This window comes from Numenius arquata, chromosome 8 (assembly GCF_964106895.1).
Source record: "Numenius arquata chromosome 8, bNumArq3.hap1.1, whole genome shotgun sequence".
Lineage (NCBI taxonomy): Eukaryota > Metazoa > Chordata > Aves > Charadriiformes > Scolopacidae > Numenius > Numenius arquata.
In genome coordinates, this window is record NC_133583.1 from 26,558,140 (window position 1) to 26,580,518 (window position 22,379).

The following is a 22,379-nucleotide window of genomic DNA, read 5'->3' on the forward strand; positions in this document are numbered from 1 at the left end:
CCGCCTCCGCCCCCGACGCCACCTTAAGGTGGCTCCGGCTGACGGGGACCGGGCTGGGAGACGGGTGTCTCCCCCCCAGCCGGGGGGCTCTGTGCCTCCAGCGCCCATGACGGGGTCTCCTTTCCCGGCCAGGTGTCCCACAGCTGACCAGGTGCCACCAGACCTGACCATGGCCCCATGTGTCCACCCAGGTATCCCCATGCCCACCCAGGTGTACCCACACCTGACCCTGTCCCCACACGTCCACCCAGGTGTCCCACATCTGACCAGGTGTCCCCATGCCAGACCACGTGCCCTCACATCTGTCCAGGTGTCCCCATGGGAGTCCACACATGTCCCCATGTCCCCACACCTGGTGTACACCTTGTGTCCCCAAGCCTGCTCAGGTGTCCCTGCACCTGGCCATGTACCCCACCTTGGTCTGGTGTGCCCAGGGAAGGCCACATGTCCCCAAGCCTCCTGCCCTCCTTGGCCAGGGGTCCCTAAGCCCGGCCAGGTGTCCCCTGCCTGGTCTCTGTCCCTATGCTTGGCCATGTGTCCCCTCATCTGGCCAGAGGTCCTGGTTCCCATGGGAGGCCATGCATCCCCAAGCCTCCAGCCTTCCCAGCCAGGTGTCCCCATGCCCAACCAGGTGTCCCCACCAGCCAGGTGTCCCTATGCCTCCAGTCATCCCCCTGCCCAGAGGACTGTCCCCAAGCCCATCGCATGCCTCTGTCCCCAGCCAGCCAGGTGTCCCCCAGCCCTCCGGCTGCCACGTGCCCCCCCTCCTGCCCGTCCCAGTGCGGTGACAAGGACGCAGCGTGGTGAGGATGACAGCATTTATTGGTGGCCTTAGTTGGCGTCCAGGATGGAGTCGATCCAGTCGCGGAGCATGGTGACACGGGCGTAGACGCCAGGCACGTTGGGGTCGCAGGTGCTGCTGCCCCAGGAGACGATACCCACCAGGGTCCAGGCGCCGTCCTTCTGGCACACCAGCGGGCCCCCGGAGTCGCCCTGCGGGCAGCGGGTGAGGCCAGGGGATGGGATGCGGGGGGCGTAGGGGAGGTTGTGGGGTGCGGGGGGGCCCGGGGGCACCTACCATGCAGGAGGAGGCACCGTCGGCGCCGGCGCAGATCATCACGTCAGCGATGCGGAACCCCCAGTACTGCTTGCACTGCGCGTTGGTGAGCAGGGGCAGGGCCACCTGCTGCAGCACCGCCGGCGTGTCCGAGGCTGCGGGCAGGGGACGCGTCAGCGCCGGGGAACGGGACGGGGACGGGGACGGGGATAGGGATGGGGATGGGGATGGGGATGGGGTTTGGGGATGAGGATTGGTCTGGAGAATTGTGATGGGGATGAGGATGAGGACAGGGATGAAAATTGGAGATTGGGATGAGGATAGGGATGGAGGGGATGAGGATGAGGATGGAGATAGGATGGGAATGGGGATGAAGATGGGGATGGGATGGTGGAGGGAGTTAAGACCGGGTGGTTATTGGAGATGGGGATGGGCATAGAGATGAGCACAGGAATGAGGATGGGGCTATAGATGAGGATGGGGCTATAGACGAGGATGGCGATGGGGATGAGAACAGGGCTGGGGATGGGGAGAGGAAGGTGCGGTACCATTGGGGTCAGTCAGCCCCCAGCCAGTGGTGACACAGGTCATGCCACCCGGGAGGTCATCAGTGGACTGGGGCAGGCAGACGGGGGACACACGGGTCGACATCCGGGCTGGGGTGGCCAGTTTGATCAGGGTGATGTCGTTGCGGATGGTCAGCATGTTGAACTTGGGGTTCTTGAAGACCTGGAGCAGGCGGCACCACTCCCAGCGCCTGCACCCTCGGCCAGGGCACCAGGCTCCGGGGTCTCCACAGGGACCAAGGGGGACCCCAGGGACTGGTGGGGACCCAGGGAATGGCCCTGTGGGTCCCAGACCGACAGGGTTCCTGGGGCGCGGATCCCATCCCCTGGGGCACAGGGCAGCAGAGACGTGGCAGGGACTCACGGGGACCCCAGGGAGCAGAGCCCAAGTCCTGGGCTGATGGGACCTGGGGAGCAAAGCCCTGCCCCTGGGGCACCGCGCAATCAGGACAATCCAGAGACCAGGGACACCCTGAGGGACTTGAGGGGACCCCCAGGGCAGGGGCAGACACCAAATCCCCAGCTGAGGTGCCCCCAGGGAGCAGGTGACAACCCCAGGCATTGATGGGTGCCAGGGAGCAGGGACCAGACCCCAAGCTGCAGGACGGCAGAGCCACCACCGAGCCCATGTCCCACCCAGGGCTGCCACTGGTCGGGGACTTTGGGGGTGCTCAGGGCCTTGCAGCGGAGCCCCCAGCCCGGGGGGGGCACTGGGGAGCGGGGACACCCCAGGTCACATCATGCCCAGGGGCTGATGGGCACCCTGCATTCCTGACCTCCCCCTGCCCCAACCCCTGGGTGTCCTGGGGAGCAGGGACATCCTGGGGACCCAACCTGAGGGATAAGGGGGGCAACAACACTCCAGGAGACCCAAGCCCAGGGATGTGGGGCACCATGGACACCCCAGCAGACCTGACCCTCAGGGTAAGGGGAACCAGGGACCCCCTGGGGTCCCGACCCCCAGGACAAGGGAGACCCAGAACCCCAGGACTCCCCATGATGGCTGTGGGACCCCGCAGGGAGACGGCCCCCACCCCAGCGGTACCTTCTCGATGCTCAGCTTCTGCTGGTCAGCGGAGGGCGAGTCCTGGTCGTAGGCACCCACCACCACAGTGTCGGTGGTCCTGGGCACAGGCAGGCGCTGAGCACCGGGCACAGCCACGGGAGGGTCCTGGGGACCCCGTGCCGTGTGCCCAGCCCCGCGCTGGTGGGCGGCAGAGCCGGTGCCTACCTGACCCCGCAGTGGGCAGCGGTGACCACCCAGTTCTCGCTGATCAGGGACCCACCGCAGAAGTGGAAGCCGTTGTAGCGCTGGTGGGAAGAGCTGCCATCAGCACCACCGCGGGGTGCTCTGTGCCCAGACCCTGCCCCAGAACCCCCCCAGCACCCACCCAGCCCCACGGTGGGCACTCACCTGGAGGGAGACCTGCCATGGCCAGGACCCTGGCACCGCTGGCTCCCCGTTGACGATGCGGTTGTAGCCACGGATGACAGGTGTGATGGCGGGGACGCCACAGCCTGCGGAGCACAGGCAGCCATGGGACGGGGGCTCCGGACACCCCAGCCCAATGCCCTCCCCACCACTGCCATGTCCCCCCAATCCCCTCACCCACCCCGCCAATCCCCATGTCCCCACGCACTGTCTACGGAGAGGGTGGCACGGGCAGAGCCCGCCAGCACCAGGCAACCCAGCAGCCACAGCAGAGCCATCGTCACCAGTTTGGACAGACCCTGCCTGGGGCTTGACACCTCTTATACCTGCTGCTGGGCACGGCCCCACTGCTGGCCTTGCTGCCGCGGCCTCGGGAGATAGCGTGCCACCTGGCACAGCACCAGGATGCAGCCTGGGAGCATGGCACCTGGAGCCGGTGGCCTTGGCCAGGGCCGTGGGACGTCACTGGTGGGGTCAGAGCACTGGCTTCAGTGTGCTCCTTGACTGGATGCATGGGCAGGGCTGTCACCGGGTCATTGAGATTGGAAGGCATCCTGGATCTCACCTGGTCCAATCCCAGCACAGTCACCCAGGAACCATGTCCAAGTCGTTTCTGAGTGTCTCAATGGATGGAGACTCCACAGCTGCCCTGGGCAACCTGTGCCAGAGCTTGGTCACCCCACAGGGAAAATGTGTCTCCTGATGGTCAAAGGAACCTGCCTACCTGTCAGGTTGTCCCATCGCCTCTCGTCCTGGCACCTGGGCACCAGTGGAAAGAGCTTAGCTCTGTCCCCATTGCATCCTCCTGTTGCCATCAGAGATGGTCCCGTCCCTTCCATATCTCCCTGGACTCTTTTGAGTATGTCCCTGTCTCTCTTGTACTGGGGAGCTGTACACTGGACCCAGCAATCCAGGGGTGGCCTCCCTCTCCCTTGAGCAATGATCTGCCTTCTGTGGCCACAGCTGCCACAAGGAGCTATGACTGGTGCCTGGGACACCCAGTGCCCACCAGCACCTGGGGTACAGTCATCTGATGCTCAGGCTGGGGCACAGAGTCCCTGCTCATGCGTGGGGCCAGGCCCCCGGTGCACCCAGGGGTGGGACGATGGACACAGTGCCAGGGCTGGCATGCAGCCGGTGGCACCGTGCCAGGTGGCACGCTATCTCCCGAGGCCGCGGCGGCAAGGCCAGCAGTGGGGCCGTGCCCAGCAGCAGGTATAAGAGGTGTCGAGCCCCAGGCAGGGTCTGTCCAAACTGGTGACGATGGCTCTGCTGTGGCTGCTGGGTTGCCTGGTGCTGGCGGGCTCTGCCCGTGCCACCCTCTCCGTAGACAGTGCGTGGGGACATGGGGATTGGCGGGGTGGGTGAGGGGATTGGGGGGACATGGCAGTGGTGGGGAGGGCATTGGGCTGGGGTGTCCGGAGCCCCCGTCCCATGGCTGCCTGTGCTCCGCAGGCTGTGGCGTCCCCGCCATCACACCTGTCATCCGTGGCTACAACCGCATCGTCAACGGGGAGCCAGCGGTGCCAGGGTCCTGGCCATGGCAGGTCTCCCTCCAGGTGAGTGCCCACCGTGGGGCTGGGTGGGTGCTGGGGGGGTTCTGGGGCAGGGTCTGGGCACAGAGCACCCCGCGGTGGTGCTGATGGCAGCTCTTCCCACCAGCGCTACAACGGCTTCCACTTCTGCGGTGGGTCCCTGATCAGCGAGAACTGGGTGGTCACCGCTGCCCACTGCGGGGTCAGGTAGGCACCGGCTCTGCCGCCCACCAGCGCGGGGCTGGGCACACGGCACGGGGTCCCCAGGACCCTCCCGTGGCTGTGCCCGGTGCTCAGCGCCTGCCTGTGCCCAGGACCACCGACACCGTGGTGGTGGGTGCCTACGACCAGGACTCGCCCTCCGCTGACCAGCAGAAGCTGAGCATCGAGAAGGTACCGCTGGGGTGGGGGCCGTCTCCCTGCGGGGTCCCACGGCCATCATGGGGAGTCCTGGGGTTCTGGGTCTCCCTTGTCCTGGGGGTCGGGACCCCAGGGGGTCCCTGGTTCCCCTTACCCTGAGGGTCAGGTCTGCTGGGGTGTCCATGGTGCCCCACATCCCTGGGCTTGGGTCTCCTGGAGTGTTGTTGCCCCCCTTATCCCTCAGGTTGGGTCCCCAGGATGTCCCTGCTCCCCAGGACACCCAGGGGTTGGGGCAGGGGGAGGTCAGGAATGCAGGGTGCCCATCAGCCCCTGGGCATGATGTGACCTGGGGCGTCCCCGCTCCCCAGTGCCCCCCCCGGGCTGGGGGCTCCGCTGCAAGGCCCTGAGCACCCCCAAAGTCCCCGACCAGTGGCAGCCCTGGGTGGGACATGGGCTCGGTGGTGGCTCTGCCGTCCTGCAGCTTGGGGTCTGGTCCCTGCTCCCTGGCACCCATCAATGCCTGGGGTTGTCACCTGCTCCCTGGGGGCACCTCAGCTGGGGATTTGGTGTCTGCCCCCGCCCTGGGGGTCCCCTCAAGTCCCTCAGGGTGTCCCTGGTCTCTGGATTGTCCTGATTGCGCGGTGCCCCAGGGGCAGGGCTTTGCTCCCCAGGTCCCATCAGCCCAGGACTTGGGCTCTGCTCCCTGGGGTCCCCGTGAGTCCCTGCCACGTCTCTGCTGCCCTGTGCCCCAGGGGATGGGATCCGCACCCCAGGAACCCTGTCGGTCTGGGACCCACAGGGCCATTCCCTGGGTCCCCACCAGTCCCTGGGGTCCCCCTCGGTCCCTGTGGAGACCCCGGAGCCTGGTGCCCTGGCCGAGGGTGCAGGCGCTGGGAGCGGTGCCGCCTGCTCCAGGTCTTCAAGAACCCCAAGTTCAACATGCTGACCATCCGCAACGACATCACCCTGATCAAACTGGCCACCCCAGCCCGGATGTCGACCCGTGTGTCCCCCGTCTGCCTGCCCCAGTCCACTGATGACTTCCCGGGTGGCATGACCTGTGTCACCACTGGCTGGGGGCTGACTGACCCCAATGGTACCGCACCTTCCTCTCCCCATCCCCAGCCCTGTTCTCATCCCCATCGCCATCCTCGTCTATAGCCCCATCCTCATCTATAGCCCCATCCTCATTCCTGTGCTCATCTCTATGCCCATCCCCATCTCCAATAACCACCCGGTCTTAACTCCCTCCACCATCCCATCCCCATCTTCATCCCCATTCCCATCCTATCTCCATCCTCATCCTCATCCCCTCCATCCCTATCCTCATCCCAATCTCCAATTTTCATCCCTGTCCTCATCCTCATCCCCATCACAATCCTCCAGACCAATCCTCATCCCCAAACCCCATCCTAATCCCCATCCCCATCCCCGTCCCCGTCCCCGTCCCGTTCCCCGGCGCTGACACGTCCCCTGCCCGCAGCCTCGGACACGCCGGCGGTGCTGCAGCAGGTGGCCCTGCCCCTGCTCACCAATGCGCAGTGCAAGCAGTACTGGGGGTTCCGCATCGCTGACGTGATGATCTGCGCCGGCGCCGACGGTGCCTCCTCCTGCATGGTAGGTGCCCCCGGGCCCCCCCGCACCCCACAACCTCCCCTACGCCCCCCGCATCCCATCCCCTGGCCTCACCCGCTGCCCGCAGGGCGACTCCGGGGGCCCGCTGGTGTGCCAGAAGGACGGCGCCTGGACCCTGGTGGGTATCGTCTCCTGGGGCAGCAGCACCTGCGACCCCAACGTGCCCGGCGTCTACGCCCGTGTCACCATGCTCCGCGACTGGATCGACTCCATCCTGGACGCCAACTAAGGCCGCCAATAAACGCTGTCACCCTCACCACGCTGCGTCCTTGTCACCACACTGGGACGGGCAGGAGGGGGGGCACGTGGCAGCCGGAGGGCTGGGGGACACCTGGCTGGCTGGGGACAGAGGCATGCGATGGGCTTGGGGACAGTCCTCTGGGCAGGGGGATGACCGGCTGGAAAGGCTGGAGGCTTGGGGACACATGGCCTCCCATGGGAACCAGGACCTCTGGCCAGATGAGGGGACACATGGCCAAGCATAGGGACAGAGACCAGGCAGGGGACACCTGGCCGGGCTTAGGGACCCCTGGCCAAGGAGGGCAGGAGGCTTGGGGACATGTGGCCTTCCCTGGGCACACCAGACCAAAGTGGCATACGTGGCCAATCTAAGGGACACCTGAGCAGACTTGTGGACATGAGGTGTGTACGAAGCTTGGGGACATGGCGCCAGGTGTGGACTCCCACGGGGACACCTGGACAGGGAGGGGGACACCTGGACAGGGAGCTGGATATGTGGCCAGGCACAAGGGCACATGGCCTGGTGTGGGGACACCTGGTCAGATGTTGGACACCTGGGTGGACACGTGGGGCCATGGTCAGGTGTGGGGACACCTGGGTAGACATATGGGGACAAGGTCAGGTCTGGTGGCACCTGGTCAGCTGTGGGACACCTGGCCGGGAAAGGAGACCCCGTCATGGGCGCTGGAGGCACAGAGCCTCCCGGCTGGGGGGGGACACCCGTCTCCCAGCCCGGTCCCCGTCAGCCGGAGCCACCTTAAGGTGGCGTCGGGGTGGAGGCGGCGGGGGAGGGCAGGGTCCTGTGGCTGTGGCTGTGGCTGCCGCTGGCCGGGCGCTGGTGGCCACCATGGCCCTGCGGCGGGTGCTGGGGCTGGGGGCGGCCCTGGGGCGCCGCAGCTGCTGCTCCAAGGTGGGTCTGGGGTGGGGGGGAAGGAGGGATCGGGGACCCGCGGTGTCCCCGTACCCCCAGCTGCGCGGGGGAGGGTGAGGGGGTCCTGGACCCTGGTCCCCTTCTGCCCCCACCCTGACGGGACCCTCACATGCACATACACCCCCCACCCCCCCGCTGTCCCCTGACTTCGTGGAGTCGCTGAGGGCCATGGTGGGGGACTCCCTAGTCTCCTCGGGCGCACCGTGTCCATGCACACGTGGGTGCCAGGGGTTGCACCCCCAGGAAGGGGTCCTGGGGAGGGGAAGGGTCCGGAGAGGGGACGGGATACAGGAGGGTATCTGTTCAACATATTCATCAGTGACCTGGACGAGGGGACAGAGTGTATCCTCAGCAAGTTTGCTGATGATACCAAACTGGGAGGGGTGGCTGACACCCCGGAGGGCCGTGCTGCCATCCAGAGAGACCTGGACAGGCTGGAGAGCTGGGCAAGGAAGAACCTCATGAGGTTCAACAGGGAAAAGTGTAGGGTCCTGCACCTGGGGAAGAAGAATGTCAGGCACCAATACAGGTTAGGCGTGGACCTGGTGGAGCCAAGCTCCGAAGAGAAAGATCTGGGGGTCCTGGTAGACAGCAAAATGACAATGAGCAAGCAGTGTGCTCTCATGGCCAGGAAGGCCAACAGAATCCTGGGCTGCATAGGGAAGAGTGTGGCTAGTAGGTCGAGGGAAGTCATTCTCCCCCTCTACTCTGCACTGGTGAGGCCACAACTGGAATACTGCATCCAGTTCTGGGCTCCCCAATTCAAGAGGGATAGGGAACTATTGGAAAGAGTCCAGCGAAGGGCAACAAAGATGATTAAGGGATTGGAGCATCTCCCTGATGAGGAAAGGCTGAGAGAGCTGGGACTCTTTAGCCTGGAGAAGAGAAGGCTGAGGGGAGACCTTATTAATGCCTATAAGTATCTCAAGGGTGGGTTGAAGGAGGAGGGAGCCGGACTCTTTTCAGTGGTTCCCAGTGACAGGATGAGGGGCAATGGGCACAAGTTGGAACATAGGAGGTTCCACTCGAATATGAGAAAGAATTTCTTCACGGTGAGGGTGCCAGAGCCCTGGAACAGGCTGCCCAGGGAGGTTGTGGAGTCCCCTTCTTTGGAGATTTTCAAGACCCGCCTGGATGCAGTCCTGAGTAGCATTCTCTAAGCAATCCTGCTTCAGCAGGGGAGTTGGACTAGATGATCTATATGGTCCCTTCCAACTCTAAAAATATTCAGTGAAATTCAGTGAAATTCAGGGGGAGGTCCATGGGGCAGCGGTACTGCCCTGTCCCCAAGCTACACTGGGGGTGTTGGGGTGCCCATGGGTGTGCCGTGGTCCCCAGGGTGCAGCAGGGGTCCCTGTAGGACTGGGGGTGCCACGGCCCCAGTGCTGCTGGGGTCCACACTGGGCTGGGTGTGGTGCGGTCCCAGGGGATGCTGGGGAGCCCATGGTGCTGGGGTCCCTTGGGCAATGAGGTCCCCATGGGCATGTCATGGTCCTGGAGGTGCTGGAAGTCCTCCTTGGGTGCCATGGTCTCAGGGGTGCTGGGGTCATCCCCCTGCCCCCCCCTGTGGTGTGGTGCTCCCAAGGGTTCTAGGGGTCTCAGGGGTGTATTGGGGTGCCAAGAGGACTAGGGGTACCATGGTGGCAGGGATGCCAGGTGTCCTCTTGGGTGTGCCACGGTCCCTAGGGGTGTTGAGGTCCCCATGGGGTGCCACGATCCCAGGGGTGCATTGGGCACCGGAGCCCCCCAACACCCAACCACAGGGGGACAGCAGACCCCCAGGGTCAGGGCTGGCCCCACTGCTCTTGCTCTCCCCTCTCCCCCCCCATCCCAACACCTGTGGGTCAGAGACCTCCAACCCCAAAAATAAACCCCTTTGCACCCAGACCTTCCCTGTGACATGACGTCTTTTGGAGGACAGGACAGCCCGGTCCCTCCCCAGGGGTCCCTCCCCACAGCACGCACACGCAGACACACAGGAGCTGGTGGGGGAGGAAGGTGGTTCTAGGCAAATCTTTATGCTGCTGAGAGGCAGGGGGCTGAGTTTTGGGGGGGCTGCCACTCCGTAGCTCCAGGAACCAGCGGAAGCTTCCCCTGTGTTCAAAAGGCACCAATTTTCGGTTTGCGTTTCGGTTACAGCTGGTACGGTTGCAAAACCCGAGACGTGAGAACGCACAGGTTCCCTTCCTGCCCCCAGCGCTTCCCCCACCCTCCCCATCACCCCTTAATCTTCCTGGGGACCCTTATCCACAGCCCCCAGGGACAGCACATCCCATCCCTCCCACACTGCTCCCCAACACAGGCCGGGGAGCAGCTTCGACACCATTAAAACCTGCTGGAGATGTCTCAGGAACCCCCCCCACCCCACCCCTCCCAGAGGGGAGCAGCCACAGCATCACCCCAAATTTCCAGGCACATCCCTGTCTTCATTCAACTGGGGATCCTGCGTCCTGGCTGGGAACATCCGCTGGTTTTGTAGGGAGAGAGGATAACGGGGAGGGAGGGGACACAGACCCACCTCCCAGCTTTGCTTCGTCACGGCCACAGCTCCGACACCAGCCCTGGCCTCTGGCCCGAGGGAGGAAGAAGAGGAAGAGGGGGGGGGATGACGATGGCCACAGCCCCTCACCCCTCTGCCAGCTGAGCCCCAGGCCCCCGGTGAGCCTGCGAGTCTCTATGTACATGTCTGCTTACACCGGGCAGAGGAGGGCTCTCCTGGAGGGGGAGGACACATGTCAGGGGACAGGGTGGGGGCTGTGGGGAGGGGACAGCAGCCCGGGGGGGGTCCATCACATGGCCGCCAGCTGGCCCAGCACCATCCTGAACTGCTGCGTGCTGTTGGCAAGGTCCTTGACGCGCTCCACCATGTCCTTGGAGGCGGCAGGAGAAGGGTAGTGGAGAGCGGCTGCCTTAGTGGTCACCACGATCTCCTTGAGCATCTCACAGAGGAGGTTGCTGTAGTGCATCACCTTGTGCTGGACGTCCTGGGCCTTGGCCTGGCGGGACAGTGTGTCCCCAATGAAGACCAGCTTGTGGGCGCTGAGGATGACGAACTTGCTGTGGGCCACAAAGATCTTGGGGGGTTGGTTGGTGCTGACGGCGGTGAAGAAGGCGTCCACGGCGTTGGTGAGGGTGGTGAGGTTGGCCTCGCACTGCTCCAGGTAGAAGAGGAGGAGCTGGCGATCGGCGGGACACAGGGACCCACCGCCCCGCGCCGGGCCGTAGTGCTGTGGGGGGCTCCAGTTGGACAGGTCGTTGTCGATGGGGCGCGTCACCTCCTGCTCTAGCCGCTCGAACTGCTTCAGCTGCGGGAGGGTGATGGGCGTGAGGTGGGACAACCACGGAGCCAGCGCACACTCCCCTCCCTGCAGCCACCAGCGTGGCCACCAGCCCTGGGTGACAGGCCTAGAGCCACCAGCGTGGCCACCAGCCCCGGGGAAAACAGCAAGGGACAGTGCCAGCCCCAGGACATCACGCCAGGCTCCTCTGCAGGAGGAAGGTGCCAATGCCCATCTCTGCTGGCATGGGAAGAGAGCCAGACCCCACCACAGGGACAGCCACGCAAGAAGGGCCGTGGTCCAGACCGGTGGTGGTGGGGACAAGGGAAGCAGGACCCAAAGCCCCCTGACCCGTGGTGCCTGCCCACCCCAGCCCCGTTACCTGCTGGTGCTCCAGCTGGTCCTTGCTCTGCCGGATGATGTTGCCTTTCTCCAGCAGCTCCTTCTGGGTCTTCTCAAACTCCTCCTTGCCCTGCAGGGAAGGAAAGGGGCATGACATGGGGGTCAGCAACACCAGCCTTGGGGGGGGGATGACACACCGAGCCCCCCGGAACACCCCTGCTCCCCCCACAGTCCTCAAGCAAGATGTGGGTGGCAGAAGGACCACCACGGTCGGAGCCACCCGAGCTGCCAGCATGAAACCCACCCCCATCTCTTGCCCGTTGCCCACCTGGAGATGGACGTAGTCGTAGTCCTCCATCCAGCCGCTCTCGCTGTTCTCGTAGGGCCCGTCAGGCGACTCCTGGGCCAGCAGCTTGGGTGGGGAAGGCAGGGGCCGTGACTGGATGCTGCTGGCCTTGTCGGAGGGGTGAGGGGGCCCGTGGCCACCGCTCTCCGCCGCTGGCTTTGTCCGTTTGAAGAGGAGGGAGGCGTTGCCATGGAGGAAGGAGGCCAACTGCTTGGTGTCATCGGGGACGCCACGCGAGTGCATGACGAAGTGCTCCAAGTCATCCGTCCCCGGCTTGCCGCCGGCCAGGGCGCTGGGGGCCCAGTGGCAAGCGTCCAGCGCTTGGCCGTGCCGCGCCAGGGCCTGGTAGACCTCCTCCATCTTCTGCAGCTGCTTGCTGAGCTTGGCGTAGAGGGACCGGTCAGAGGCCTGGGCGGCATTGCCCACCGCCCCCCGGGCAAACTCCAGCAGGTCCCGGAGGGCCGTCCGGACGCCCTCGGCTGCCCCACGGATGCTGGCGGCGTTGGCCTCCATGTGCTCGGGGCTGCGCCAGTTGGCACCGATGAAGGACATGAGGTAGGAGACGGCGCCGCCGACGCCGTGCTGGAGCTTGGCCAGCGTCTCCATGGCGGCATCCAAGTCCAGGGAGAACTCCTTGCCGGCTGCCTTGGCCGGCTCCTTCACGGGCACCACGTCCAGGGAGGAGGTGGAGATGTTGCTGCGGGTGCTGCCCGTGCTGGAGGCCGAGAGGCGCTTGGCCTCGGTGCCCTTGGCTTCACGGTCCACTTGCGGTGGGACGTCATAGATGTACTCGCCCTCTGTGTCCAGGGAGCCCTTGCCCGGGGCGTGCAGGTCCCGGGGCACATCGTACACCTCCTGGGAAGGGAATGTCGACCCCCCCAGCTTCTTGAGGCTGGGGGGCACGTCGTAGATCTCATGGGAGGGCGGCAGGTCCGGAGCACCTTTGCCAGCGGCCGGTGGCACATCGTAGACGTCCTCCGGCAAGTAGGGCTCCTGCTGGGCCAGGATGAGGGGGTGGCGGGAGGGGTCGAAGGTTTTCTGCTTGGCAAAGGCGGGGGGCACGTCGTAGGTCTCCTCCCGCGCCGGGCCATCGGGCACGTCTTTGCTCACCGAGGGGGGGACGTCGTACACCTGCAAGGGCGGCAGCGGGCACTGTCAGCACGTCCGGGGGGACCAGCCTGGGACACATCGGTGGGGTGGGCTGTGCCGTGCCAGGGGGCACCTAAGTGCACCCCTGGGCGTGCACCAGGTCAGAGCCGTGCACCCCGTGGCCACCCTTGGTCCCAGGGAAGCTGCCACAGCACCCGCGTCCCCTTTGGGGTGGGAATCTCAAAATCCTAGAGCAGCTCAGGTTGGAAGGGACCTCGAAAGACTACCTGGTCCAACCTCATCTCCTAGATGAGGTCATCCAGCACCCCGTCCCCTTGCATCCCCGTGCCAGGGATGCCACCACGTCCCTGGGGAGGTTGTTCCAGGTAAATGGTGCCTTTCTGACACAGAAAAGCTTCCCAGCAGCACTTACAGTTTGGTGCAGGTTCTTCTCCACACTGGGGGGCACATCGTAGATCTCCTGCCCTGGGTCTTGCCCGTTGGGACCCTTCACTGCCATGGGTGGGGTGTCATAGACCTGGAGGCGGGGGGAGACACACAGGACAGTGTGTCAGGGATAGCGTGGGCACCCACCTCCTTCCAGATGGAAGAGGCACCAGAAGAGGCCCCGAAGCCCATAACGTGCCCAGTTTTGGGGGTAACTTGCCCAGGTTTGGATTCCAGGCTGTGCCAGAGCATCTCCTGCGCTGGGGGATGCAGCTATTGAACGCCCCCCTCCCACCCTCGGACCAGCCTCACCTCCTGGCTGAACTGGCTTGGGACCCCTCCTCGGACTGGTGGCACATCGTAGATCTCCTGGGAGCCCGCAGAGAGGAGGTGGCGAGGGAAATCATACTCATCCTTCTCGCCCTTGGGGGAGTCGTAGACGTACACTTGCCCCACGCGGGTGGGCACCAGCACCTGGCAAGAGGCAAAGGGATGAGCTGGGCACCCCCGAGCCGTCCCCCACCCCTTAAACCCACATCCTCCTCCCCACCCCCCCCAAAAACCAAACGATGAGGCTGGAGAGAGGATGGATAACAGCATCCCCCTCCCAGACCGTCCGGCACCGGGCAAACCGGTGCCCACGGGAGGGCGCTCCCCGGCCGGGCGTTCACGCTTCTCACGGTGACGCCGGGGCGGGAAGGAGAAGGGGGGGGGGGGGAGACGTCGGGGATGATATCACCGGTTATTTATAGCGGCGAGCCTCGGCGAGAGACAAAGCCCAGCCGGCACGGCCGCGGCATGCAGAAGGGAACGGCCGATTTGGGCAACGAGCCGTGGGCAGGGATCTGCCAACGCCCCTGTGGGCGTTGGCAGATCCCTGCCCACGGCTCGTTGCCCCCTCTTGCCATACCGTGGTGACAACAGAGTGGCAAATAACCAGACCCAGAGGGCTGTGCCACTGGCAGGTCCTCCCCCTACCTTTTAGGATGCTCGCCGTGCCCCGGCTGTGATTTGGCATCCCCCTGCCCCTTGCCCTCACCGCCTGCTTCCCAGGGGTGTGAGTCAGGGTAGCCTTCCCGGAAAACCCCAATGCCAAAAGCGGCTCGCTCCTCTTCCCTGGGATGACGTGCCAGGGAAGGGGCAGAGCCAGGAGGAGCCCGGTGTCTGGCATGTAGCTGTTAGGTTGCCCCGGTCAAGGCCACCGTACCGGCATCCCCATGTTGGGGACAGGCTGGTGGCTGTCCCCTTGTCTCGCCTCCGGTAAATCCAACCTGGAAGGCTCCCTGGCATGGCTGGGACACGCTGACACCGGCTGCCTGCCCCTGCCCGCGCTCCCGGGAGGATGGAAACATCACAGCACCGTGGTGGGTACCACCTCTATAGCCACAGGGTCCACCTGAGGGGCATCCCCAAGCAGCTTTTGGGTCAGCAGCAACCCGTGCCCACCCCAGGCATGGCTGCCGTGCCCTCGGTGACACCGGCAGAGCCCACACGAGAGACCAAGAGGATCTGAGTGCCAAATGCTATGCCAGCCCCAAACCAGGTAGCCCACACCAACCAGGGCACCTCAGCCACTGTAGGGACCCCCCAGGAAGGATGCCCACGCACCCCCCATGATGGGCACAAGAGCTTCCCTCTCCAAGAGACAGTGGCAGGCAGATAAGCCAAAGACACACAGCCCCAGCACCCACATGCCACCATGGACCACAGAGTGACCCACAACCACGCCACCACCCCCCCAGCTTCCCCCGTCCTACCTTTCCCTGGGGCTTGTGACCTTCCCAGCTCCTTGTGTCCAACGACGGGGGCACCTGGTAGATGTCTTGAGCCTGACTGGCTGAGGGCGGAACCTGGTAGACGTCCTGGGGGGGGCTGGCAGAGCCCCCGGGGTACGCCTCCGCCGCTTGGCCCAGGGAGGGGGGCACCTGGTAGATGTCCTGGCCGGGGCTGGGGAAGGCGTGGGGAGGGGTCTGCTTCGGGTAGGGGGGCGGCTGCTTCGCTGGGGCAGGCGGAAACTGTCCGGTGGGCGCCGAGCCCGGGTAGAGACCCTGCTGTCCCTTGTTGGGGACCGGCATCAGGTAGACGTTGTCCCCTTGGGGGGCATAAGCAGGGTGCATGGGGGTGTACTGCGAGGCGGGTGACAGCGGGGTGTACCCCCCTTGGTGGTGGTAAGGCAGAGCCGCCTGCGGCACCGGTGGCTGGGGTGCCGCTTGCCCCTGCGCCGGGCCGGCCGCTTGCTGCTGCTGCTGCTGCTTCTTGTCGTACATCCCCACCAGGATCTTGAGGCGGTTCCCGGGGACGATGCCCTGGCGGCCATGGAGCGAGCAGAGCCACCAGCCGTCCAGCCCTTGAGTGTTGCGCTCCAGCACCGTCATGATGTCGCCCTTGCGGAAGGAGAGCTCGTCCGGGGACTCGGCCACGTTGTCGTACAGCGCCTTGGCCAACACGTTCTGCAAGAGAGCCCCGCGCCGGGGCGGTGAGCCGGGCCCCGCCGGACGGTGGGCAGTCATCCCGGCCGGGGACGGTAACGGCGGGGGGGGGGGGCTTCACCGAGTGGGGTCCCACCGGTACCGGTGAAGGGGGGGGCGGTGTGTGTGGGGGGGTTCGTCGAGCGGGTCCCACTGGCTGGGATCTCCCCGCTTCCCTCCCGCCGCCTTCTCCTTCCTTCCCCGGTTGGAGTTCAACCCATCCTTCCCGGAGGTGGTGCTGGGAAGGGGCCGGGCCCTTCCGCCTCCCCGGTTTCGGCGGGGGGGACCTCCTCCGCCTCTCCCCCCACCGCCCCCCCCCCCCCCCCCCCCTTCCCGCCGCCGCCGGGGAGGAAGTGCCATGGCGGTGAGTCACCCCCAGCCGTGGCCGTGGCCATCCCCACGCCGGGCCCCTTCCGTCCCCACGGCGGACACCGGCCGGGACACAACGCTCTGCCCCTGCCGCGGACGGGGTTTACCGGGGCCATGGCGGCAGGACAGGCCGCAGCGTGCCCCCCCACCCCCACCATCCCGGGGGAGTTTGGGGGGGGGGGATGCGCCGTTTCTCGCCGCCCCGGGGGTCCCGCAGGAGGATCGTGGGGCAAAGCCCCACCGCCCCCGGTACGGCGGGGCTGGGCCAAGGTCACGGCAGGGGGCCCGGCCGCCCCGGGGGAGGGCACTGCCACGGACAGGGATGGGGGGGATGGGGGGGGGCCGGCCCACGGCCTTCCTCCTCCTCCGTGAGCCGTTAGCCCGGGACCCCGCGTCCCGCCCAGGAGGGGGCCCACGCGTGTCCCCGGTGCCCCCCCCCCAAGTCCCCGTCCCCGAGATCCCCCCTCCCGATCCCGGCCCCCCGGAGGTTCCCCCCGGCGGCTCACCAGGTAGTTCATCTTCCCGCGGGGGCTCGGGCCCTGGCGCCGGTGGGCCGGGGCCGGGGCCGGGGCCGGGCCGGGGTCGGCGGGGCGGGCGGGCGGCGCGCTGGCGGCGGCGGCGCCGTAGGGATCATTATAGCGCCCGGCCCGCCCGGCCCCGGCACGGCCCGCGCCCATTGGCTGAGACGCGCCGGAGGGGGCGGGGCCTCGTTGGGGGGGCGGGGCCGGGGCGGGGAGGGCAGCGGCTGCGGGGGGGGGGCGGGAAGAGAGGGGGGAGCGGGGGGTAAGGGGGCTGTAACGGGGGTGTAACGGGTGTGCGACGGGGGTGCGAAGGGTAACGGGGCTGTAACGGGGGTGTAACGGGTGTGCGACGGGGGTGCGAAGGGTAACGGGGGGGTGTAACGGGTGTGCAGCGGGTAATGGGGCCGTAGTGGGGCTGTAACGGGGGTGCAACGGGAGTGCGAAGGGTAACGGGGGGGTGTAACGGGGGTAAAACGGGTAATAGGGCTGTAATGGGGCTGTAACGGGTGTGCAAAGGGGGTGCGAAGGGTAACGGGGGGGTGTAACGGGGGTGCGATGGGTAACAGGGCTGTAATGGGGGTATAAAGGGTGTGCAACGGGTAATGGGTGTGAAACGGATGCAAAGGGTAACGGGAGGGTGGAATGGGTGTGCAATGGGTAACGGGGATGTAATGGGGGTGTAACGGGTGTGTAACAGGTGTGCAACATGTGTGCAATGGGTAACGGGGCTGTACGGGGGGTGTAATGGTGTGTACAACGGGTGTGCAATGGGTAACGAGGGTGTAACGAGGTGTGCAATGGGTAACGGGGGTGTGTAACGGGTAACGGGGCTGTAATAGGGGTGTAATGGGGCTATAATGGGGGTGTAACGAGTGTGTAACAGGTGTGCAATAGGTAACAGGGCTGTAGTGTGGGTGCAACAGGTGCGCAACGGATAATGGGTGTGCAATGGCATGTGAAGGGTAATGGGGTGGAACAGGTGTGCAACGGGTTACAGGGCTGTAGTGGGGGTGGAACAGGTGTGCAACAGGTAAGAGGGGTGCAATGGGGGTGCAAAGGGTAACGGGGGGTGTAGTGGGTGTGCAATGGGTAATGGGGCTGTAATGGTGGTGTAACAGGTGTGCAAAGGGTAATGGGGCTCTAATGGTGGTGTCATGGGTGTGCAAATGGTAACGAGGGTGCAATGGGGGTGCAATGGAGGTGCAAAGGGTGTGTAACAGATGTGCAAAGGTAATGGGGGTGCAATGGCTGTGCAGAGGGCAATGGGTGTGCAAAGGGGGTGTAACAGGGTGTGCAGGGTAACGGGGTGCAAAGGTTGTGTAATGAGTGTGCAACGGGTAAAAAAGGTGTAAAGGGTGTGTAACTGGTATGCAAAGGGCAATGGGTGTAACAGATGTGTGATGGTTGTGCAAAGGGTGTGTAATGGGTGTGCAAAAGGTAACGGCAGTACAAGGGGTGCATAACAGGTGTGTAATGGGTGTGTGACAGGTGTGCAAAGGGTAATGGCAGTGCAAAGGATGTGAAATGGGGAATGTGCAGGCAACGAGTGTGTAAAGGGTGTGTAATGGTTGTGCAAAGGGTGTGCCACGGGGAACGGGCATGCAATGGGTGTGTGTGAGGAGTGTGTAAGAGGTGTGCAATGGGCGTGCAAAGGGTAAAGGATGTGCAACGGGTGTGCGAAGGGTAACAAGGATGCAGCGGGTGTGCAACGGGCAGCGGGGGTAGCACAGGGGTGTATTTGGCGCTGAGCAGAAATACTCGGGGGGTGCACTGTGGGTGTAAAGGGGTGAGTGGCCATGGGACGGGCGTGTAACGGGTAGGGGGGTGTAATGGGCGTGTAACGGGCAGGGGGAGGCAATGGGGGTGTAACACATCGGTGGGGTGTATACGGGGCAGGTAGTGGGTGGGTGCAGGTGCAGTGGGTGTGTAAAGGGTGTGTAAGGCGGGGAGGTGACGTGTGCAATGGGGGGGGTGCAAGGGCACAGCTGGGGGGGGTGTGTGTGCACACACAGGGGAGTGTCACCCCAGTCCCACCTGGGGGTGGCGTCAGGATGAACCCCTGGGGTTCACACCCTTCTCCCTTCGTCTTGGCTTTCCCTGGGCTGCACGTCCCACGCCAGCCCCAGTGCTGCTGTGGGCGGTGGCACACACCACGGCACACACAGCACACCACGGCACACACGGCACGCCATGGCACGCTATGGCACAGCACGGCACATGCGGCACACACAACACACCACGGCACACATGGCACACCATGGAACACCATGGCACACCATGGCACAGCACAGCACACACAACACACCACGGCACATCATGGCACGTCATGGCACAGTACGGAACACACAACACACCATGGCACACCATGGCACGTCATGGCACAGTACGGCACAGATGGCACACACAACACACCATGGCACACACAACACACCTTGGCACGTCATGGCACAGCACGGCACACACCACACACCTTGGCACGTCATGGCACAGCACGGCACACACAACACACCACGGCACACCATGGCACAGCATGGCATGTCATGGAACACCATGGCACAGCATGGCACACACAACACACCACAGCACATCATGGCACAGCACGGCACACCATGGCACAGCACGGCACACACAACACACCATGGCACAGCACAGCACAGCACACACAACACCACACAGCACACCATGGCACGTCATAGAACACCATGGCACACACAACACACCATGGCACACCACAGCATGTCATGGAACACCATGGCACAGCATGGCACACATGGCACACACAACACACCACAGCACATCATGGCACACCAGGGCACACCAGGGCACGTCATGGCACAGCATGGCACAGCATGGCACAACATGGCACCCCACGGCACGTTGTGGCACAGCACAGTACACACGGCACACACAACACACCATGGCACAGCACGGCACGGCATGGCACACCATGGCACGGCATGGCACACCATGGCACAGCATGGCACATCATGGCACACCGCCTGCCCGGCCTGTTCCAACAGCTCGGCCACGTGTCCCGCAGTCGCCCCGACGGCCGGCGAGCCCGGGCTTGCCACCGCCGCCGCGGTCCCTACCTGCAGCTGCGGGCTCGTGGGGGGCACGTGTGCGAGCTGCGGGACGTGCACAAGCGGCACAGACGTGTGCTGGCACGCTCCTCTGCCCGTGCACGCATTCCCCTCCCGTGGCATCTCCTTGGGGTTGCCCCTGGGCCACGCTGGCGTGTGGCGACAGAGTGCAAACACGCGCCTTTCCCCCAAAAGCCGGGCTCGTTCCGCTCCCCAGGAACCGCCACCACCGTCCCCCGGGCACCAGCAACCCGCCCGCAGCATGCCCTGCTCGGAGGCAGGTTCCCCTGTGCATCGCTGGTGGACGGGGAAACTGAGGCACGGCCGAGGGTTGTGAGGGAGATACCCGGCAGCAGGGACTGCGGTCGCGCCCGCAAACCGCAGCCGGAGGACCGCGGTTTCCTCTCGCTGGTGACAGCGGTGACAGTAGTGACAGCGCAGGGGCTGAGCCCCGCCGGCAGCCCCAGGATGGGCTCCCGAGCTCTCCAGCTGCCGCAGCCGATCCCACGGGACCACGGTGTGTTCGGTACGGAGACCCCGAGCCTGGTGAGGGTCTCTCCCGGGATCCCCCTGGGGTGAGCCTGCCACGGCGCGGCTTCGGGCGGGCGCCGAGGGGCCACCAGCTCCCCGCTTTGGCACTTAAAAGCAGCAGGGATTTGATTTTTCCCCTTCCCCGTGGTGATGGGGATGCTCGATCCCGGCCATTTTTCGGTGCATGGGAGCCAAAAACCATGGCTCGCATCTGGTGAACGCCCTGAGCTGGCAACGGCTCCCGCTCCCCCCTGCTCCTGCAGCCCTGGGGCGGGGGGGGGGACAGGCACCAACAGGTCTCCCTTTGGCTTCTCCCACCTCTTCAGAAAATGAAATGCCAAAAAAAAAAAAAAAAAAAAAAAAAAGAGAAGATCAAAAGCGGCGCATTCCGGGGGCCCCCGCGGCGCTGGGGATGCTCGGAGCCGGGTGGGTGCAGCCGGAGCACCGAGGTGGTCCCCACTGGTCCTGCACCGGCCAGGGCTGGGTTGTTTTGGGCTGGATGCTGCCGGGGATGCAAGTTGCCCCAGCAACGGTTGCTAATGGAAAAATGCTTCCTTGGTGAAATTTCCAGCCATATCCATGTGTCCGTTGTCGTCTCTGGGAGAGTCCTCGGTGTCCGGCGAGCCAGGCACGGCCGGCTCCGCAGCGGGCATGCTGCCACCGCGCCAGCGGGGCACCACCGTCTGTGCCAGGCCCGGTTGTTCATGGCTTTTCCCAACTTTTCCCACACAGGAAAGTGTTGGAGGACCCCAAATGTGGGGTTTGGGGGAGCACGGCAGGCATGCGTGGGGTCAAGGGAGCAGGCTGTGCTGTGCCGTGCCATGTTAATTGGCTAATTGCTGATTAACACCCCGTTGGCCCAGCCATGCCCTAACGGCGGGACGGGATGCATTTCGGTGAACCCAGGCTGTGGCACAGCTCTGGGACAGTGGGACATCCCGGGAAAGGCAGGGTGGCACCGGGACACTCATGGGGCTGGAGCCATCCCCTGGCGGGGGGGGGACCAGCAGCTCCAGGGGGGGCTGCCCGCTCCTGCCCACAGCTTCTGCCCACCGCCCCGCCACAGCCCATCCTTCGGAAAGCCTCCTCCCGCCTCCCGGAGCAGCAATAGGATTACACGGGACTGAGTCTCCTAGCAATGAAGGGAGAAATAAATCCTGTAAGGCAGGACGGGATTTATTAGACTTCAATATTCTGGAAATAATGAGGACATTTCTCTTGGCTTGTAATATCACAGGACCCAACAGGATCACAACAAGGATTTCTATCCCCATGCCTTTCCGTGGCGCTCGGGTGGGTTTTCAGCCGCGGGAGAGGAGGCGGTGGGGGAGACGGCTCGCCTTTCCGGAGAGCGGGATGGTGGGGCATCCCCTTCGCCTCCAGAAGAGCCGAGGCGGAGCGTGGCCCTGGGGCTGCCCCAACAGTAGTGACTCTGTTCATCTCCCCATTCATCCCCCGGCGAGGGCTGGCGCTGATCCTCGCCCCCGGGAGCGGGGAGGGCTGGCTGCGCCGCTGCCGCCGGCTGAACCCCAAACCAGCACCCATCCACCGTGGGGTGGGACCCTCGCTCGGATGGGGTGGGAGACCCACCCAGCTGCCCCCTTATTCCACATTAATCCTGGACACACCTCGGCCAGAAACCCCACCGCGCTGCCGGACGGGATATTGCTGCGAGGAAAAGAGGTGGGAGAGGAGGAAAACAGAAGAGGATGTGGTCACCCCAAAATCACCTCCCGGGCATCAGCCCTTCCCGGCTCCGGTCCCCACGGGGGCTGCGGGATGACGTCTCCCGGGGGCCAGCCCCACGCTCTGCTCCCTCCCTCTATCTCCTGCCAGCTGCAGGAACGCCATCACACTTTGCCCCACGGCGGCTCAGCTTGCCCCGAATCCCATCGCTGTCCTTGGGATGGTCCTTGGGATGGCCCGGTGGGGTCCCACGGGATGCAGCCCCGGGTAGCCACCTCTCAACCTCCTCCCACGCCAAGAGACGGACATTTTATTCCCACATCCCTGTCGCCGAAGCAGCTTTAAATGCACATCACTTCCCGTGGCCCCAAAACAGCCTCCCCGAGCCCCACCGAACAGCTCAATAAAGGCAAACCCACGGGCACGGGTGGCACGCAGCCGTTTTTACGGCGGCTCCGGAGCG

The 22,379-nt window shown here is 64.9% G+C and overlaps 3 protein-coding genes across 7 annotated transcripts; 1 reads left to right on the forward strand and 2 right to left on the reverse strand.

Annotated features, from left to right (window-relative positions):
- Positions 1-831: 831 nt before the first annotated feature.
- LOC141467182 (chymotrypsinogen 2-like) lies at positions 832-3,333 on the reverse strand. Of its 2 annotated transcripts, none has more exons than XM_074151575.1 (7): positions 3,285-3,333; positions 3,038-3,141; positions 2,855-2,934; positions 2,669-2,747; positions 1,606-1,786; positions 1,079-1,212; positions 832-993 (listed from the first exon to the last, which is right to left on the reverse strand). In XM_074151575.1, the coding sequence occupies exons 1-7, from the start codon at positions 3,331-3,333 to the stop codon at positions 832-834; spliced, it is 789 nt and encodes a 262-aa protein (XP_074007676.1). The 2 variants fall into 2 exon arrangements, with proteins under 2 accessions (XP_074007676.1, XP_074007675.1); XM_074151574.1 differs by having other exon boundaries at positions 3,264-3,333.
- Positions 3,334-4,306: 973 nt separating this feature from the next.
- Positions 4,307-6,840, forward strand: LOC141467284 (chymotrypsinogen 2-like). Of its 2 annotated transcripts, none has more exons than XM_074151753.1 (7): positions 4,307-4,388; positions 4,511-4,614; positions 4,718-4,797; positions 4,905-4,983; positions 5,866-6,046; positions 6,434-6,567; positions 6,653-6,840. In XM_074151753.1, the coding sequence occupies exons 1-7, from the start codon at positions 4,319-4,321 to the stop codon at positions 6,812-6,814; spliced, it is 810 nt and encodes a 269-aa protein (XP_074007854.1). In that variant the 5' UTR covers positions 4,307-4,318; the 3' UTR covers positions 6,815-6,840. The 2 variants fall into 2 exon arrangements, with proteins under 2 accessions (XP_074007854.1, XP_074007855.1); XM_074151754.1 differs by having other exon boundaries at positions 4,319-4,367; positions 6,653-6,814.
- A 2,920-nt stretch (positions 6,841-9,760) lies between these two features.
- On the reverse strand, positions 9,761-21,201 carry BCAR1 (BCAR1 scaffold protein, Cas family member). Of its 3 annotated transcripts, none has more exons than XM_074151535.1 (7): positions 21,190-21,201; positions 15,016-15,708; positions 13,571-13,732; positions 13,245-13,349; positions 11,705-12,853; positions 11,417-11,506; positions 9,761-11,061 (listed from the first exon to the last, which is right to left on the reverse strand). In XM_074151535.1, exons 1-7 carry the CDS (start codon positions 21,199-21,201, stop codon positions 10,546-10,548), a joined length of 2,727 nt encoding a protein of 908 aa, XP_074007636.1. In that variant the 3' UTR covers positions 9,761-10,545. The 3 variants fall into 3 exon arrangements, with proteins under 3 accessions (XP_074007636.1, XP_074007635.1, XP_074007637.1); XM_074151534.1 differs by lacking the exon at positions 21,190-21,201 and adding an exon at positions 16,602-16,613; XM_074151536.1 differs by lacking the exon at positions 21,190-21,201 and adding an exon at positions 15,847-15,996 and having other exon boundaries at positions 15,016-15,806.
- Between the last annotated feature and the right edge of the window lie 1,178 nt (positions 21,202-22,379).